Source organism: Gopherus flavomarginatus, chromosome 3, assembly GCF_025201925.1.
Source record: "Gopherus flavomarginatus isolate rGopFla2 chromosome 3, rGopFla2.mat.asm, whole genome shotgun sequence".
Classification (NCBI taxonomy): domain Eukaryota; kingdom Metazoa; phylum Chordata; order Testudines; family Testudinidae; genus Gopherus; species Gopherus flavomarginatus.
In genome coordinates this window covers 36,095,044-36,114,641 of record NC_066619.1, presented here as the reverse complement: position 1 = coordinate 36,114,641, position 19,598 = coordinate 36,095,044, and the positions used below count along the sequence as shown (strand labels likewise).

The window sequence follows — 19,598 nt, the reverse complement described above, 5'->3', positions numbered from 1 at the left end:
AAGCAGTTTGCCTTTTTTTTTTTTTGGCTTTATACAGTTATGCAATTATTGCATCTTGACTACTGTACCAATAGGCTAAAATCAAAAAAAACTTTCCAGAGAGATTGAAGTGGCTGTGGAAGAGTCAGCCAAGGGTGAGGGGGAAATGTATTTTTAACATGAGATTGAGCAAAAGCATGTGAGCATTGGAGAACTGGCTAAACTGGTGGGCACTGAACTCTTGCTAGTTGCTTATATCATGCCTTTTACCACTCTGGTACTATATGACAGTGGCAACTGGTCGGTGAGGCAGTGTAGCTTAGTGGAAAGAATCATGCGCTGGGAGTCAGAAACCCTGCGTTGTACTTGTGGGTTTGCTATTGACTAGATATGACACTAGGGGCAAGTTGCATAATAAACTAGGCATGGTCAGGAAAGAATGCGCCATTGTCTGATAGTTAGCAGAGAACTTGTGGGAAGTTTGAGGATAGAGTTCCAGGCAGCCTTGTTGGTGACTAAGTTTAGTGGGGGTAAAGATGTCAATCAAGCCTCTATTGGAAAGCTACAGCCCTAATTATGAGTAACATATTACAGACAGATATGCTTGTTTTCCAGCACGCTGGCTTCTCCCATGCAGGAATTATAATAGTCCAGGTAAAATCTAACTTGTTTTGATCTATGTATGATGCATCCTTAGCCAAATTGTGTTCTGACACTTGACTTCAGTGGTTTGGTGTGAGTGCAAATGGCTGTCATTTAGGACAGAGTGTGGCCCATTGAGAGAGTCCAATAAAGTGGAGCAGGAAAAAAAAAAAGCTGAAATTTGTACTTCTAATAGTATTGAGGACATATGTAAAATACCTGGAATGGGAGTGAGTATAAAGAGGAGTGTAGCTCTCTTTACAGATACAGAGGAGAATATATTGAACACACTAGTAATGAGGAAATAATTTATTCATAAAATTTTGTTTTTTTAAAAGGGGCATACTCTTAAAGTTAGACCCAGTGTCCATGTGCTAAAACATTTACTGTATTTTCCCTGCAAATGAAGTGATGGAGACACAAAAAGCAGCCTAAAGAGCCATTTACATGTTCAATCACAGTTACAGTACTTGCAAATGTAAAATTTATATCTGTCTGGAAGACCACAGGCTTCCCTTCCTTAAATTACCTGTCTGTTAAGAATTTGGGACTAAATAGATAATTCTTTGTGGCTGCAATTCTATTGACTTTTCAAGACTGATAAAATCTCAGCATACCAGGTCTTGCCTTCCTTAGCCATCTTTTTCTGCTTCTTGGGGTGGTGCGGGGAGAACCCTTTTATGTTGAGATAAAACCTTAAACAATGTATTTCACTATGACAGTGTCTATTGCCATGGCAGGTAGACATTTTGCTGTATGTATCATGAGAATGGAAACTAGGAGCAGAACAAAAAGCAATGCCTCAAGTTACAGGTAAAATAAACATATCTTAAGACTTAGTTGACATGGGGAATGTAATCTAAAGAGTCTATATGAAGAGATGTTTCAGAGTAGCAGCCCTATTAGTCTGTATCCACAAAAAGAACAGGAGTACTTGTGGCACCTTAGAGACTAACAAATTTATTTGAGTATAAGCTTTTGTGGGCTACAACCCACTTCATCAGATGCATGTAGTGGAAAATACAGTAGGAAGATACATACACACACAGAGAGAACATGAAACAATGGCTGTTACCATACACACTATAAGGAGAGTGATCGGTTAAGGTGAGTTATTATCAGCAGGAGAGAAAAAGAACTGTTTGTAATGGTAATGAAAATGGCCCATTTCCAGCAAAAGACAAGGAGATGTGAGGAACGGGGGTGGGGGGGCGAAGAGGAGGGAATAAACATGGGGAAATAGTTTTACTTTGTGTAATGGCTCATCCACTCCCAGTCTTTATTCAAGCCTAATTTGATGGTGTCCAGTTTGCAAATTAATTCCAATTCAGCAGTTTCTCGTTGGAGTCTGTTTTCGAAGTTTGTTTTGTTGTAATATTGCAACTTTTAGGTCTGTAATCAAGTGGCCAGAGAGACTGAAATGTTCTGACTGTTTCTTGAATGTCATAATTATTGACGTCTGATTTGTGTCCATTTATTCTTTTACATAGAGACTGTCTGGTTTGGCATTGCCCCTCTGCCATGTACATTGGCCAAACCGGACAGTCTCTTTGGCAGCAGCACCCCAGCTTCCCCCCACCCACCCTTTTCGGCGCACCCCCCTCCAATGTGTCCCAATATTTTGTTCATGTCATCTGGTCACCCTAAGCTGCACTGGCCTCTTTTTTATTTTGTATATCAGTATCGTCCACTCTCAAGAAGCGATGCAGCTCCTAGGAAGGGTGTGAAACCAGTTGGTCTTCATCTGGATCAGAAGTTAGTTTAACGAACAGGGTCATAGCCACTGAGTGCTGGAAACTTGAACCTACTTATTTAAACAGTTACTGGAACCCACAGAACTGAAAGTGAATGAGGAGTGACGGGAAAGGTTAGCTTTCCACAGGAAATACATGCTGATGTAGAATACTCATCGAGACAGTATAACAGTGCCAGATTTCAGGAAGCAGAGATTTGGCTCCATTAACTTAATTGTGGAAGAAAGGAAGCCCCATTCCTCTGCTCCTAGGCTCCAGGAAAAACACTTAACTAGATGCTGGGGCAAATAGTCCGGCTGAAGTTCACAGCTAAGTAATTTAAGTCCAGACCCATTGTTTGTAAAATGGGACTGTGCTGAATTCTAACGCCAGGGGCATACTGCAGCTTCTCGGGTATGGCCTCATGTAAGTCATGATGAGAGAGGTCACACAGGGCCAGGGCCAGGATCTTGGAACATGGGTCACGTTTCAATAAAATCAGTGCAGAGGCTAGGGAATAGGGTGGTGATGATGCTCATGGCAGTGATGTCTTTATCCTGTAATCTTGGCAGAGGAGGGAATCTTGTCTCCTGTTTGTTACTAAAGTGATTAAACAGCTTGGGCTCTAAATCAAATAATCTAAATAATATGTTCCATTCTGCTGGTGGTGGGAGTATAACAGTGAGAAATTGAAGCGAGACAAATTCAGCGTGGAAATAAGGCACACCTTTTTAACAGTGAGAGGGGTTAACTGCTGGAGCAATTTACCAAGGGCCGTGGTGTTTTGCTAAACTATTTTGTTCTAGGAATTATTTTGGGGAAGTGCCTCAGCTGGTATTATGCGGGAGCCCAGCTTAAGATGAGACCAGTGGTCCCTGCTGGTGTTGGCATCTAATCAAAAGTTTCTAGTCCACATCAGGCAGTGCAGCGCTTTGAATGTGGGGCTCCTGGCTATTGGGATTCTCATTTGTCATAAGAAAGAGCTGCTGTGGCTTAGAGCCCTACCACCAGGTAAGGGTTCATGGCTGAGCACACCAAACCTGTAGCTGACCTGTCCCTGAGTCACCTAAATAACTTTGAGCCTCAGGGACTAAGACCTGCTCCATTCCTTGTCTCCTCACTCCTGACTAGGTGAGATGCTGCCCAGTTCAGCTTGCTGCCTTGTGAGATGCCCTTTAATAGGCCCTGCACAGGCCCTATACGATGCACAGAGATCCTGGGTACCTAACGCCTGGCTAGGAATTCCCTTCTGTGACAGGGTGACTAGGTGTTAAGTGCTACAAGACCTTCGTATGTAGCATTAGCTCAAAATCTTTAATGCACAGAGGGGAGCTGACTGGGTTGTGCATGTCCACCCACCCACCGCACCATAAAATGAGAAGGGAGCAAAAATACACTGACTGCCATCTATAAAATCACCCTGATGCATGCACGGCCGTGTGCATGCCCAGGTCTACTCGCTTGGTCAAAGCACCTGTTCAATTTGTTCCCCAAGCTTTAACTCCCATTGGCTCAGGATGATGCTGGTCGTGCCATACGGAGGGCAGGCCATACAGAATAGTGCACTGACATTAGAGCAGCTGGAGGGGGACAGACAAGTGGCCTCTCCCAACTACATTTTGAACACAAAGAGCCAGGAACCAGCAATTTTCATGCCAGTTATGTACTGGTAACACCAGCCATAATAGGTAGCCCCATGGACTGTTTTCTTGCATTTGTTCAATGAGCCGGTGGGCCTATTGCCTCCATTGCCAGTAGGTGGCAGTGTTACATTCAGCATAGCACTTGCCTACCCCAGCTACATTATTTACAATTCTTCATTTTACCCTTAGTATTTTGTTCCATTTGTTTTAGTTAATTGCGCTCCATGTCCGTGGAGGATAAAGAGCTTTCACATACATCCCAGCCCCTGCCTGATTGTATAAGTACATCCAGAAAATGCCTCTTTAAAGCAGCTCATGCTGCTGGCAGCTTCCCAGTGCACAGAGTTCAGGTCTTTTCTGGGTGGCACCAGGCAGCCGCTGGCCTGGTTCAAGGAGACTGGCTCATGCCTGGTCCTGGGGGCTGACTAGCAAAGATGGAGACTGAGCACATGGCGCTCTGGCTCAGACACGCTAATGAGCCAGCATGATCTGGCAGGAGTAGCTAGCTGTAAATATTCTCATGCATGTAAGGTCCCTGCTGGGGCGGCTCCACTTTTGACAGCATGACTCAGACTCTTCCTGCAAGCGTGGCTGCAGCTTTTTCCCTTGTGGGCCCACGTTTCCTACTAGGCATGACCTGCAGATACGTTGTTGAGGGGGGAGAGGTCACACACAAACTCTCTCCCTTTGCTGACCAGGGCCCTGCCAACCATGCCTGGGCAGGGCTGGGGCCAGGAGGAGGCTGCTTTGAGACAGGCTGAGGAGAAAAGCAGGGGATTATGCAGCTAGGCACAGATATTTTTTTTTTCTCCAAGTACAGCGGTCATCCTCTAAAAAGTATCTTTGGCTGCCAGGTAACCCAGTGGAGCTTGGGTTATGACCCAGCCCCAGTGAGCGTTGGTTGTTTAGCATGTAAAAGCTGACCCTGGCTATGGGGCATTGTGCAAAGGAGCAGCGGTAGCTGCTGGCTGGGGAAGGGATTTTGCGCAGGGGGCAGGGGGTTGCTAGGTGCGGAGCGGATAGGATGCACCCATATATCGTCACCAACATGGAGTTGTTAAGAACAAATCATGCAAAACAACCTCATTTCCTTGTTTGCCAGAGCAGAGGTTGGCAAGCTTTCAGAAGTGGGGTGCCGAGTCTTCATTTATTCACTCTCATTTAAGGTTTCGTGTTCCGGTAATACATTTTAACCTTTTTTAGAAGGTCTCTTTCTATAATATATAACTAAACTATTGCTGTATGTAAAGTAAACAAGCTTTTCAAAATGGTGGCCTGCGGTGCGGTGTGAGCTGTGGATTGCCAGGCACAGAGTTGCAGCGCTACGATGGAGGCGGAGGCAGCAGGTGCAGACACACTGAGGATGACTGGATGCGGTAGCTGCGGCATGTACATGGTCCTAGAGGGAGCACCTGAAAGAAGTTTCATCTGCATGAAGTGCCGCCTGATAGAGCTGCTGGAGGAAAAGATAAGGGGACTGGAGATGCAAGTGGAAACTCTGGCTGAGTTTAGAAGGGGATTTGAGCAGATGATGGAACACAGATATGATGAGGCACAGGGGACAAGCTCAGACGAGCGGACAGAAGCGGGACCTAAGGACTCTGAGGAGGGACTGCTGGGTGAGGAAAGTGGACGGTGGAAGCATGTCACTAGGAGAACCAGGCAGAGGAAAAGAAGGGCCAGCGATGGACAAATAGAACTCAGGAACAGGTTTGCTGAGTTGGGAAATGAAGATGGAACACAGCAGGCTGCTGAAAGAGAAAGGGCGAGGAAGAAGAGGCAAGCAGCTAGTACTGCAGAAGGAGGGGAGCAGTCACTGGAGGCGACATCAAGTACGAGCCCTAGGAGGATTGTAAGGGCGAATTCAAATCGAGAGGAATCGCGGCCAGCTGCTGTGGGGGATAGACCGCAGAATCGCACTGTCGCCAGGAAAAGGCAAGTCTACGTGATTGGAGACTCTTTACTGAGAAGAGTAGACAGGCCTGTAACTAGACCTGATCGGGAGAACAGAAGAGTGTGCTGTATGCCAGGGGCTAAGATACAGGATGTGGATTTGAGGCTGAATACGATCTTAGCGGGAGCGGGAAAGAATCCATTGATTATCCTTCATGTGGGAACGAATGACACAGCTAGTTACTCGCTGGACTGTATCAAGGAGGACTATGCCAGACTGGGGAAGAGGCTTAAAGACATCGAGGCTCAGGTGATCTTCAGTGGGATTCTGCCGGTTCCTAAAGCGGGGCGATGAAGGAGTGACAAGATTATGGCGATCAACAGATGGCTCAGGGAGTGGTGTTATAAGGAGGGCTTTGGGATGTACAGTCACTGGGAAGCATTTACGGATAGACAACTGTTCGCTCAGGATGGACTTCATCTCAGCAAGGAGGGAAATAGAATTCTAGGATGGAGGCTCGCCGACCTCATCAAGAGGGCTTTAAACTAGGAAGTTGGGGGAGATGGTTGGGAGATGTTCGGGAGATCTCCACGCCGGAATATAACCTGGAGATGGAAGTAAACAAAGTGAGCGGGGATACCCTTGCGACCCCAAGATTTGATCCAAGGAGGAATAGTGGAGTAGAAACCAGAGTAACGGGTGATGCTGGTGGTAGAAAGTTTGCGCACGACGGGGGAAAGAATGTCACTGACGCCAAACGCCGAAAATTAAAAGGTCTGTACACTAATGCGAGGAGCCTAGGTAACAAGATGGAGGAACTGGAGTTACTCGTTCAGGAAGTGAAGCCGGATATTATAGGGATTACCGAAATCTGGTGGAATAGTACTCATGACTGGAGCATGGGTATTGAAGGCTATGTGCTGTTTAGAAAAGACAGGAAGAAAGGCAAAGGTGGTGGAGTAGCCTTGTACATCAATGATGAAATTAAATGTAGCGAAATAAGAAGCGATGGAATGGACAAGACAGAGTCTGTCTGGGCAAAAATCACACTGGGTAAAAAAGCAACTAGAGCATCCCCTGAGATAGTGCTTGGGGTGTGCTACAGACCGCCAGGATCGGATTGAGATATGGATAGAGACCTCTTTAATGTCTTTAATGAAGTAAACACAAAGGGGAAATGTGTGATTATGGGGGACTTCAACTTCCCGGATATAGACTGGAGGACGAGTTCTTGCAAGAATAATAGGGGTCAGATTTTTCTGGATGTGATAGCGGATGGATTTCTTCATCAAGTAGTTGAAGCACCTACCAGAGGGGATGCCATTTTAGATTTGGTGTTGGTGAGCAGTGAGGACCTCGTAGAAGAAATGGTGGTAGGGGACAACCTTGGTTCGAGTGATCATGAGCTGATTCAGTTCAAACTAGATGGAAGTATAAACAAATGTAGATCTGGGATTAGGGTTTTTGACTTCTCGAGGGCTAATTTTAAAGAGTTAAGGAAATTAGTTAGGGAAGTGGATTGGATGGAGGAATTAGTGGATTTAAATGTGGAGGAGGCCTGGAATTACTTTAAGTCGCAGCTGCGGAGACTGTCGGAAGCCTGCATCCCGAGAAAGGGGAAAAAAACCATGGGCAGGAGTTGTAGGCCAAACTGGATGAGCAAACAACTCAGAGAGGGGATTAGACAAAAGCAGAAAGCTTACAGGGAGTGGAAGGAAGGCAGGATCAGTAAGGAAAGCTACCTTGCTGAGGTCAGAACATGTAGGGATAAAGTGAGGAAGGCTAAAAGCCACATTGAACTGGAACTTGCAAAGGGAATCAAAACCAATAGTAAAAGGTTCTACAGCCACATAAATAAGAAGAAAACAAAGAAAGAAGAAGTGGGGCCGCTATACACTGAGGATGGAATGGAGGTTAAGGATAACCTAGGCATGGCCCAACATCTAAACAAGTACTTTGCCTCAGTTTTTAATAAGACTAGTGAGGAACCTTGCGATGATGGAGGGATGATAAACGGGAATGTGGGTATGGAAGTGGATATTACGGCAACTGAGGTAGAGGCCGTACTTGAACAGCTCGATGGGACGAAGTCGGAGGGCCCGGACAATCTCCATCCAAGGATATTAAAGGAACTGGCGCGTGAAATTGCGAGCCCGTTAGCGATAATTTTTAAGCAATCGATAAACTCGGGGGTTGTGCCGTATGACTGGAGGATTGCTAATGTAGTTCCTATTTTTAAGAAAGGGAATAAGAGCGATCCGGGTAATTATAGGCCTGTTAGCTTGACGTCTGTAGTATGTAAGGTCTTGGAAAAAATTTTAAGGGAGAAAGTAGTTAAGGACATAGAGGTCAATGGTAATTGTGACGAATTGCAACACGGATTTACTAAAGGTAGATCGTGCCAAACCAATCTGATCTCCTTCTTTGAGAAGGTGACGGATTACTTAGATAAAGGAAATGCGGTAGATATAATTTACCTAGATTTCAGTAAGGCGTTCGACACGGTTCCGCAAGGGGAGCTGTTAGTTAAATTGGAAAAGATGGGAGTGAATATGAAAGTTGTAAGGTGGATAAGGAACTGGTTAAAGGGGAGACTCCAGAGGGTCGTATTGAAAGGTGAACTGTCGGGCTGGAAGGAGGTCACCAGTGGAGTCCCTCAAGGATCGGTTTTGGGACCGATCTTATTTAACCTTTTTATTACTGACCTTGGCACAAAGAGCGGGAATGTGCTACTAAAGTTTGCGGATGACACGAAGCTGGGGGGTATTGCTAACACGGAGAAGGACAGGGATACTATTCAGGAAGATCTGAACCACCTTGTAAACTGGAGTAATAGAAATAGGATGAAATACAACAGTGAAAAGTGCAAGGTCATGCATTTAGGAATTAATAATAAGAATTTTGGATATACGTTGGGGGCGCATCAGTTGGAAGCGACGGAGGAGGAGAAGGACCTTGGAGTACTGGTTGATAGCAGGATGACTATGAGTCGCCAATGTGATACGGCTGTTAAAAAAGCAAATGCGATTTTGGGATGCATCAGGCGGGGTATTTCCTGCAAGGACAAGGAGGTGTTAGTACCGTTATATAAGGCGTTGGTGAGACCCCATCTGGAATACTGTGTGCAGTTCTGGTGTCCCATGTTTAAGAAGGATGAATTCAAACTGGAACAGGTTCAGAGATGGGCTACGAGGATGATCCGAGGAATGGAAAAACTGCCTTATGAAAGGAGACTCAAAGAGCTTAGCTTGTTTAGCCTGGCCAAAAGAAGGCTGAGGGGGGATATGCTCGCTCTATATAAATATATCAAGGGGGTTAACGTTAGGGAGGGAGAGGAATTATTTAAGTTTAGTACTAATGTAGGCACGAGGACGAATGGGTATAAACTGGATATTAGGAAGTTTAGACTTGAAATTAGACGAAGGTTTCTGACCATTAGGGGAGTGAAGTTCTGGAATAGCCTTCCGAGGGAAGTAGTAGGGGCAAAAGACTTTCCTGGCTTTAAGACAAAGCTTGATAAGTATATGGAGGGGATGTTATGATAGGATTGTTAATTTGGGCAATTGATCTTGAATTACCACCAGACAGGTCTGCTCAATGGTCTGTGGGGAGATGTTGGATGCGATGGGTACTGAGTTGCTGCGGAGAATTCCTTCTTGGGTGCTGGCTGGTGACTCTTGCCCACATGCTCAGGGTTTAGCTGATCGCCATATTTGGGGTCGGGAAGGAATTTTCCTCCAGGGCGGATTGGCAGGTGCCCTGGAGGTTTTTCGCCTTCCCCTGCAGCGTGGGGCACGGGTCGCTTGCTGGTGGTTTCCCTGCAGCTTGAGGTCTTCAAACCATTTTTGAGGATTTCAATAACTCGGTCCTGGGATAGGGGTTGTTATAAAATTGGATGGGTGGGGTTCTGTGGCCTGCCTTGTGCAGGAGGTCAGACTAGATGATCAGATTGGTCCCTTCTGACCTATGAGTCTATAATGTTTAAGACGCATCATTTAAAATTAAATTAAAATGCTGATCTTATGCCGCCAGCCAGCTCAGCTCACTGCCAGCCTGGGGTTCTGTTCACCTAGGCCAGCAGTGGGCTGAGCAGGGCCTGCAGCCAGGACCCCAGCCCTGAGGGGGGAGGGTTTCCGGGGTCAGGGCAGAGGGCTGGGGGAGGGGGTTCAGGGCAGAAGGCTGGAGTGGGGTGGGGGCATGGACCAGGGCAGAAGGCTGGGGGTGTGAGGGGGGGGTCAGGGCAGAATGCTGAGTATGGGGGGGAGGTCAGGGTAGAGGTAGGGGGGTGCAAGGCAGAAGGCTGTGGGGGGGTCAGGACAGAGGGCTGGGGGGGTCAGGGGGTGCAGGGCAGAATGCTGAGTGGGTGCGGGGGGTCAGGGGGTGCAGAGCAGAATGCTGAGTGTGTGCGGGGGGTCAGGGCAGAGGTATGGGGGGTGCAGGGCAGAAGGCTGTGAGGGGGTAGGGTTAGGGCAGAAGGCTGGGGTGCTCAGCTCATGGGGGTGCTCCCTGCCCTGAGCAGCTCAAGGCAGGGAGCTGGAAAGGAGGTGCCCTGTTCCATTCCTTCCCCCAGGCTCCCTCCCTACCTCTCTCTGCATCCTGGACTGCCGCTCTCCCCCTCCCACTCACAAGGGCCATCAACTGATTGGCTCAGGGAAGGAGGAGGGGGCAGGAAAGCACCAGGCTGGGGGAAGAAGCCGGGGAGGGGGAAGCTTGGCTGTCGCAGAACCAAACTTATGCCTCCTGCCCCTGCAGGGGAGAGCGGTGGGCTGGGGAGCTGAGTTAGGCTGGGGGCCGGGACCACTCAAAATCAGCTCACGTGCCGTAGGTTGCCAACCCCTAGGCTAGAGGGAAAGCTGTATATATGCTATAGCCTGAGTTCAGTAAACCTTCTGACACGCTCACATGCAAACTGAAGACCTATGGGCTACATGAAATTACTATAAGGTGACTGCATCATTGATTGAAAGACTATACTTAGAGTGGCTGTCAACTGGGTGGCCATAGCTAGTGGGTCTTGCGTCGGGTCTATTCTGGGGCTGGTTATGTCCAACATTTTCATTAATGACACGGCATGGCTAGTAGACATATAAAATTTGCATCTGACACCAAGCTGGCAGGGGTTGCAAGCACTTTAGTGACCAGGACTAGCAATCAAAATGACCTTGATAAACTGGAAAATGGGGCTGTAATTAACAAGCTGACAAGTCAATAAAGACAAATGCAAAGTAATTCCCTTAGGGGAAAAAAAGACAAATACAAACTGAGGACTAACTGGCTAGGCTGTAATACTGCTGAAAATGATCTGGAGGTTAAAGTAGATCACAAATTAAATATGCAGCAACAAAATGCTGCAGTTGCAAAAAAGGCTTATATTCTGGGGTGTATTACATAAAACAGGTCAGAAACCTTTCAAAAGTGATGTGCTGAGTCGTCAGTTATTCCCTCTGATTTAAGGTTTCATGTGCCAGTAATACATTTTAACGTTTTTAGAAGGTCTCTTTCTAAGTCTATAATATATAACTAAACTACTTTTGTATGCAACGTAAATAGAGTTTTAAAAATATTTAAGAAACATCATTTAAAATTAAATTAAAATGCAGAGCCCCTTCCCTGACCCATGGCCAGGACCCGGGCAGTGTGAGTGCCGCTGAAAACCAGCTCACATGCCACAGGTTGCCTATCCCTGACATAAAACGTGCCTGGTTAACACTAGCAAGGTAATTGTTCCCTGTACTTGGCACTGGTGAGGCCTCAGCTGCACTGTTCGGACCAATTCTGAATGCAACAGGTTAGGACAGATGTGGCCAAATTGGGAGAGGACCAAAAAGGATGCAAAGTTTAGAAAAAAAAACCTGACCTATGAGGAAAGGTTAAAAAATAACCTGGGCATGTTTAGTGATGCAACAAGACAATTGATAGGGGACCTGAGCACAGTCTTTAACTATATTAAGGACTGAAACAAAGCCAACAATGATCAATTGTTCTTCATGTTCGCTGAACTTAGGACAAGACATAGTTTAAGCTGCAGTGACAGAAGTGTAAATTACATATTAGGAAAAGCTTTTAACTAGTAGGGTCGTTAAGCTCAGGAACAGGCTCCCAAGGGAGCTTGTTGACTCCTCATCCATTGAGGTGGGTTTTTTTTAGAAACAGGGTTGGACAAACACCTGTCAAGGCTGGTCTAGGGTTACTGCAGCCTGGCACTGTGCAGGGGGCTGGCCTAGACAACCACTAGAGGGCCCTTCCATTCCAGGGTTAACAGGAAGAGGCTCCTGCCCAACCCGCTCTTAGGGGATGGGAGTCCCATGCAGAAGGTAACCGTGCATCTGGGAGTGTGGGATGCTCTCAGAGTTCAGGACTGGTGCTGCCATCCCAGCTGGGTTGGCTAAATGAATTCACCCTGCAGCACTGATTGGCCACAGTGGGTTTTTTTTTTAAATAGAAGCCTGGCTTTGGGCTGAAATAGTCATAATTAGGCAGCTAATTGAGGGACGTGTTTGCTAACAAGTGCTGAGCAGCTACTACTGCCTCCACATCCATCTGTTAAGATCCTGGCCCTACTCACTGCAGCTGCTGGGAGTGGGTAGGAGCCTCCTGTTCTCCCTAGTGACAGATCCTCCAACCTGCACCAGCCTTTGGATCAGGCCCAGAGATTCCCCCACCACACACCAGCACCCCCTCCCCACCTCCTTCCCACACAGAAAACCCTCCCCTTCCTACCTTCCAACTCAGAGACCGCTGACTTCCCCCCCCCAACTTTCCTTTCCTTGCTTGCCAACCATCTCCCAGTGACTCCCCATATCCCCAACAGGTTCAGCACAGATCTCACTGGCTGCCCTTCAGGTTCTTATCTGTCTCTCTTACTCACCAGCCACCCATTCCTGCTGCTATCCTCTTAGCCTGTCTCACACTCACTCAGCTGGGTTCCCTCCCAGCCTCTCACTATTCACCTTCCTTGGCATCTGCCCATCTTCCCTAGCTCCCACCTTCCTTCCCTGCCACACAACAATGATGTCCTTGCAAAGTTTTCCAAAGCCTTGTCCAGGCAGCTGCTGGCTCCCAGAAGTGCTCCATAGTGCACACACGCTAATTGTGACACCGCTTACCTATGCCCATGCCGGCCGGCACAACAGGGCCCAGGATTACCATGTTGAGAATCAGGTTGCATTAGCTCCTTCTCCCCATATGAAGCCCTGCCCAAAAGAAGTCATGGAATAGGCAGGCCAGACACAAGAAGCCCCACCCCGCCTATCATAACCTTAGTCCCACATTTGGACCTTAGCGTCCAAAATATGGGGGTTAGCATGAAAACCTCCAAGCTTAGTTACCAGCTTGGACCTGGTACCTGCTGCCACCACCCAAAAAATTAGAGTGTTTTGGGGCACTCTGGTCCCTCTGAAAAACCTTCCCTGGGGACCCCAAGACCCAAATCCCTTGAGTCTCACAACAAAGGGAAATAATCCTTTTTCCCTTCCCCCCTCCAGGTGCTCCTGGAGAGATACACAGACACAAGCTCTGTGAAACTACACAGAGAGACTCCCCGTCTCTGTTCCCAATCCTGGAAACAAAAAGTACTTTCCTATTCCCCCAGAGGGAATGCAAAATCAGGTTAGCAATCCAACACACAGATCTCCCACCAATTCCCTGGTGAGTACAGACTCAATTTCCCTGAAGTAAAGAAAACTCCAACCGGTCTTAAAAGAAAGCTTTATATAAAAAGAAAGAAAAATACATACAAATGTTCTCTCTGTATTAAGATGATATAATACAGGGTCGATTGCTTAAAAGAATATTGAATAAACAGCCTTATTCAAAAAGAATACAAATCAAAGCACTCCAGCACTTATATTCATGCAAATACCAAAGAAAAGAAACCATAGAACTTACTATCTGATCTCTTTGTCCTTACACTTAGAAACAGAAGACTAGAAAGTAGAAACTACTTCTCCAAAGCTCAGAGAAAGTAGGAAGACAGACAAAAGACTCAGACACACAATTCCCTCCACCCAAAGTTGAAAAAATCCGGTTTCCTGATTGGTCCTCTGGTCAGGTGCTTCAGGTGAAAGAGACATTAACCCTTAGCTATCTGTTTATGACACGCCCCCCAAATTGCAGACAGTGGGGAAGCTCACTGGCGGCGATTTTCTTCTAGAACTTGAAAATAAACAGATTAATACAACACATACACCTTTACATATACTGCTAAGTATATAACTAACAGACTTTTACATTTTAAGAACACTTTTTAACTACTGAATTCTGGGAAACTCTCACGGGAGAGTGCATCAGCTACTTTGTTAGACGCTCCTGTGATGTGTTGAATTTCAAAATCAAAATATTGGAGAGCTAAACTCCAACGAAGAAGTTTCTTGTTGTTCCCCTTGGCAGTACGCCACCGCCTTTTTTTTTTTTCGTCGTAGTAGACACCGTCAGGCCACTCAGCATCATCTCCCTGGACTGTAAACTGACAAACCTGTAAGTCTCTGGAATAGAAAGGCTTGAGAGAATTAACATGGTACACTTTAGGCTTTAGTGAGGAATTGGGAAATGCTATGAGGTAGTTTACAGCTCCCAGGCGCTCTTGGACCGTGAAGGGCCCTTCCCATGATGCTTCCATCTTATGGGCCTGTTGCGCCTTCAAGACCATAACCTGGTCTCCTACCTTGAAGGAACGTTCTCTGGCATGTCTGTCATACCAGGCCTTTTGCTCTTCCTGAGCATCCTTTAGATTCTCTCTAGCAAGGGCTAAAGAGTGTCGGAGGGTGCTTTGTAGGTTGCTTACAAAGTCCAGAATGTTAGTTCCTGGAGAAGGCGTAAACCCCTCCCATTGCTGCTTCACCAACTGTAATGGCCCCTTAACCTCGTGACCATACACAAGTTCAAATGGTGAAAACCCTAAACTGGGATGTGGTACAGCCCTGTAGGCAAACAGCAACTGCTGCAACACTAGGTCCCAATTATTGGAGAATTCGTTGATGAATTTTCGTATCATGGCCCCCAAAGTTCCATTGAACCTTTCCACCAGGCCATTGGTTTGATGGTGGTATGGGGTGGCAACCAAGTGATTCACCCCATGAGTTTTCCACAGTTTTTCCATGGTCCCTGCCAGGAAATTAGACCCTGAATCTGTAAGGATGTCGGAGGGCCAACCTACCCTGGCAAAAATGTCTGTTAGGGCCAGGCACACAGTGTTAGCCCTGGTGTTGCCTAGAGCTACTGCTTCTGGCCATCGGGTAGCAAAGTCCACTAAAGTCAGTACGTACTGCTTTCCTCTGGGCGTCTTTTTTGGGAAAGGGCCCAGAATATCCACAGCTACTCGCTGAAATGGGACCTCAATTATGGGGAGTGGCTGGAGAGGGGCCTTGACCTGGTCTTGAGGCTTTCCCACTCTTTGGCATACCTCACAAGACCGGACATACTTGGCAACGTCCTTGCCCATCCCCTCCCAATGGAAGGACTTCCCCAACCGGTCTTTGGTTCTGTTCACCCCAGCATGGCCACTGGGATGATCATGGGCTAAGCTTAAGAGCTTCCCCTGGTACTTAGTTGGAACCACCAACTGTTTTTGCGGCTGCCATTCTTCCCGGTGTCCACCAGAAAGAATTTCCTTGTATAAAAGTCCTTGGTCTATAACAAACCGGGATCGATTAGAAGAGCTGAGAGGCGGTGGGGTGCTCCGTGCCGCCGCCCAAGCTTTCTGAAGGCTGTCATCCGCTTCCTGCTCAGCCTGGAACTGTTCCCTTGAGGCTGGGGTCACCAGTTTTTCCTCAGACTGTGGACTTGGGCTTGGTCCCTCTGGAAGCGATGTAGGTGATGGGGTTGTTTCCGTTGCTGGTGAACCGCTCTCCGCTGGTGCACGTGAGGGTATTTCAGGCTCTGGCTGAGCCTTTTGGGTATGGCTGTCTTTTGCTTCTGCCAGTTCTGGCTCGCTGGCGCCCTCTGGCGTTGAGTTTGAAGATGTGGTTGCACTTGCTGGTGCTGGTTGCTGTTCCAGTTCCGGGCCTGGGACTGGAGGTGCTGTGGCTGTTTCAGTGGTTGGCATGGAATCCGGGTCCACTACCTCTGTCTGGGTCTCTGGTAACACAGACGGGGCCTCTGTGGACGGCTCAGGAACAGGAATGGGTCTGGAAGCTTGCCTGGTTTGGCTACGTGTAACCATTCCCACTCTCTTGGCCCGCCTCACCTGGTTGGCCAAGTCTTCCCCCAGTAGCATGGGGATAGGATAATTGTCATAGACTGCAAAAGTCCACATTCCTGACCAGCCTTTGTACTGGACAGGCAGTTGAGCTGTAGGCAAGTCTACAGCTTGTGACATGAAGGGGTAAATTGTAACTTTGGCCTTTGGGTTGATGAATTTGGGGTCAACGAAGGATTGGTGGATAGCTGACACTTGTGCCCCCGTGTCTCTCCACGCAGTAACCTTCTTTCCGCCCACTCTCAAATTTTCCCTTCGCTCCAAGGGTATTTGAGAGGCATCCGGGCCTGAGGATCTTTGGGGTGATGGTGGTGTAATGAATTGCACTCGCATGGTGTTCTTGGGACAGTTGGCCTTGATATGTCCCAGTTCATTACACTTAAAGCATCTTCCATCTGATGGGTCACTGGGCCGAGGTGAGTTACTGGAGACTGGTGAGGTTGAAGGGTAGGGTATCTGTGGCTTTACTTGGGTGGTATGTGGGGTCTTTGGCTGTCCTCGGTTGTAGGGTTTATGGTCTGTGTGCCCCCTGGGGTAATCGTTCCCCTTGACAGTAGCTTTCTTGCTTTCTGCCAGTTCCATCCATTTGGCTCCAATCTCCCCCGCCTCAGCGATATCTTTGGGATTTCCATCTTGTATGTACCGTGTGATGTCTTCAGGAACACCATCCAAGAACTGCTCCATTTGTATGAGGAGGTTCAGTTCTTCCAAGGTTTGAATGTTGTTTCCTGTTATCCAGGCCTCATAGTTTTTTGCAATGTAGTAGGCGTGTTTGGGAAATGACACCTCTGGTTTCCACTTTTGGGTTCTGAAACGCCGACGGGCATGATCTGGGGTTATCCCCATCCTGTATCTGGCCTTGGTTTGAAAAAGTTTATAGTCATTCATTTGCTGCTTAGGCATTTCAGCTGCCACCTCTGCTAAAGGTCCACTGAGCTGTGACCTCAATTCTACCATGTACTGGTCTTCGGGAATGCTGTACCCAAAACAGGCTCTTTCAAAATTTTCCAAGAAGGCCTCGGTGTCATCACCTGCCTTGTAGGTGGGAAATTTCCTGTGCTGTGGAGCAATAATGGGCGCCGGGTTGTTAGGGTTGGCTGGCACAGGCAGCCCAGCTTTTGCCAACTCCAGTTCATGTTTTCTCTGTTTTTCCTTCTCTTCATTCTCTTTTTGTTGTTTTTCCATTTCTTTTTGGTGCTTTTCCATTTCTCGGCGGTGGGCCAACTCTTCTTCTTCTTGTTTCCTTCGGTGGGCGAACTCTTCTTCTTCTAGTTTTCTTTTGTGTGCTGCCTGTTTGATTTGTTCTTCTCTTTCTTTTATCTCCATCTCTTTTTGTTTTATTTCCAGTTGTCGCCTGTGTTCAGCTTCTTTGATTTGCTCTTCGGCCTCAATTTTTGCCTTAGAAGTCATGATTCCTGTTTTCTTGTGTTGGGGTGCCCTCCGGTGTTTATTTTCTGAACTGCAGGTTCTCTGTTGCCTCCTGGAGTCTGCCTAGCAACAGTGCCTTTTTTCCCTTTCTCTCTCTAGCTAATGTTCAATGAAGGGAAACCAGAAAAACCACTTTATTTGCATGCATATAAGTGCTGGTACTTGCCTCCTAATGGGAGGGCTATTGCATGACAAAAGACCCTTAACAGTCTGGTAATGGCTTCTCGCTTAACATGCAAGCCACAAACTGCCAGAGAGAGCAGAAAAAAAAATTCTCTTTGGTTCCCTTTTAAAACCAAACTGTTTCTCTCTGCTAAAAAGCCCTTAGCAGAGAAAAGAAAAATATAATATTCCTACTGGCTTCTGGATTCTGTCTATATCCCACCACTGCACACCATATCATAACCTTAGTCCCACATTTGGACCTTAGCGTCCAAAATATGGGGGTTAGCATGAAAACCTCCAAGCTTAGTTACCAGCTTGGACCTGGTACCTGCTGCCACCACCCAAAAAATTAGAGTGTTTTGGGGCACTCTGGTCCCTCTGAAAAACCTTCCCTGGGGACCCCAAGACCCAAATCCCTTGAGTCTCACAACAAAGGGAAATAATCCTTTTTCCCTTCCCCACTCCAGGTGCTCCTGGAGAGATACACAGACACAAGCTCTGTGAAACTACACAGAGAGACTCCCCCTCTCTGTTCCCAATCCTGGAAACAAAAAGTACTTTCCTATTCCCCCAGAGGGAATGCAAAATCAGGCTAGCAATCCAACACACAGATCTCCCACCAATTCCCTGGTGAGTACAGACTCAATTTCCCTGAAGTAAAGAAAACTCCAACCGGTCTTAAAAGAAAGCTTTATATAAAAAGAAAGAAAAATACATAGAAATGTTCTCTCTGTATTAAGATGATATAATACAGGGTCGATTGCTTAAAAGAATATTGAATAAACAGCCTTATTCAAAAAGAATACAAATCAAAGCACTCCAGCACTTATATTCATGCAAATACCAAAGAAAAGAAACCATAGAACTTACTATCTGATCTCTTTGTCCTTACACTTAGAAACAGAAGACTAGAAAGTAGAAACTACTTCTCCAAAGCTCAGAGAAAGCAGGAAGACAGACAAAAGACTCAGACACACAATTCCCTCCACCCAAAGTTGAAAAAATCCGGTTTCCTGATTGGTCCTCTGGTCAGGTGCTTCAGGTGAAAGAGACATTAACCCTTAGCTATCTGTTTATGACACCGCCCCTTGCCATGCTGCCAGAAGGGGAGCAGAGCCATAGGCCAAGCATCCTCTTCTCAGTCCAGTGAAACACCAACTTTGGGGGTCCTGGCCTATCTAAAGAATGGCAGTAGGCCTGCTCCTTCTCCAGCAGCCCCATTCACTTATGCAGGCAATCCCATCCACCCTCACTGGGGAGCAGGCCAGTGCATCCTGCAATGTAGGAATTTCCCCCCCCCATCTTCAGGATATCGAATGCACAAAAACAGCTGAGTTTGGTGACTCCATATGAGCTTTCTCTCTCACCAACTTGCCACAGATGTGCATATATATATATATATATATGTAGCCTTGATGGCTTGCTTTTGCCAGCAACCAATGCATCACAGTTCACAGAGCTAGTCTTTGTTGCATCCCCTTTCAGGCAGTAATCTCATTAATTTAGCACACATGTGTTCAATTCTGGACAATGCCCACTGAGCTTATTTCCTACCCTGAGGCACTCGCAGTTAAAATGGAGATACAGTTGGAAGCCCAGACCCATATGGGAATAATTTAGAAGGGATGTTTTGGTTTTAAACAAGCGATGATTTAAAAAAGTCACTGGGTTCTGGATTTCTTGCAAGACACAGGATGTTTACAAGGGACTTGGATGTCAGTAAATGGGTTTGAAGAAGATATTTCATACACTGGAATAAAAGAGACGAAACCGCAATGCTGCGTGTGGGCAGGGGGTACACCCCAGCCTTCAGGCTAGCGAACTGGTAGAGCCGAGGCTGTGGGCACCAGTGACAGTAGCTAAGGCTCAAGTCAGCAGGCTCTAAGATCCTGTCTAGAAATGCAGGACTCCTCTATTGA

The 19,598-nt window shown here is 46.9% G+C and overlaps 1 protein-coding gene across 1 annotated transcript in view; it reads right to left on the bottom strand.

Annotated features, from left to right (window-relative positions):
* Window positions 1-17,021, bottom strand: part of LOC127047952 (uncharacterized) — a 438,685-nt gene extending 421,664 nt beyond the window's left edge. The window contains exon 1 of the mRNA XM_050946930.1: window positions 14,752-17,021. Within this exon, the coding sequence (XP_050802887.1) occupies window positions 14,752-16,989 (2,238 nt within the window). The 5' untranslated portion in view covers window positions 16,990-17,021. The remainder of the gene's footprint in view (window positions 1-14,751) is intronic.
* Window positions 17,022-19,598: the final 2,577 nt, after the last annotated feature.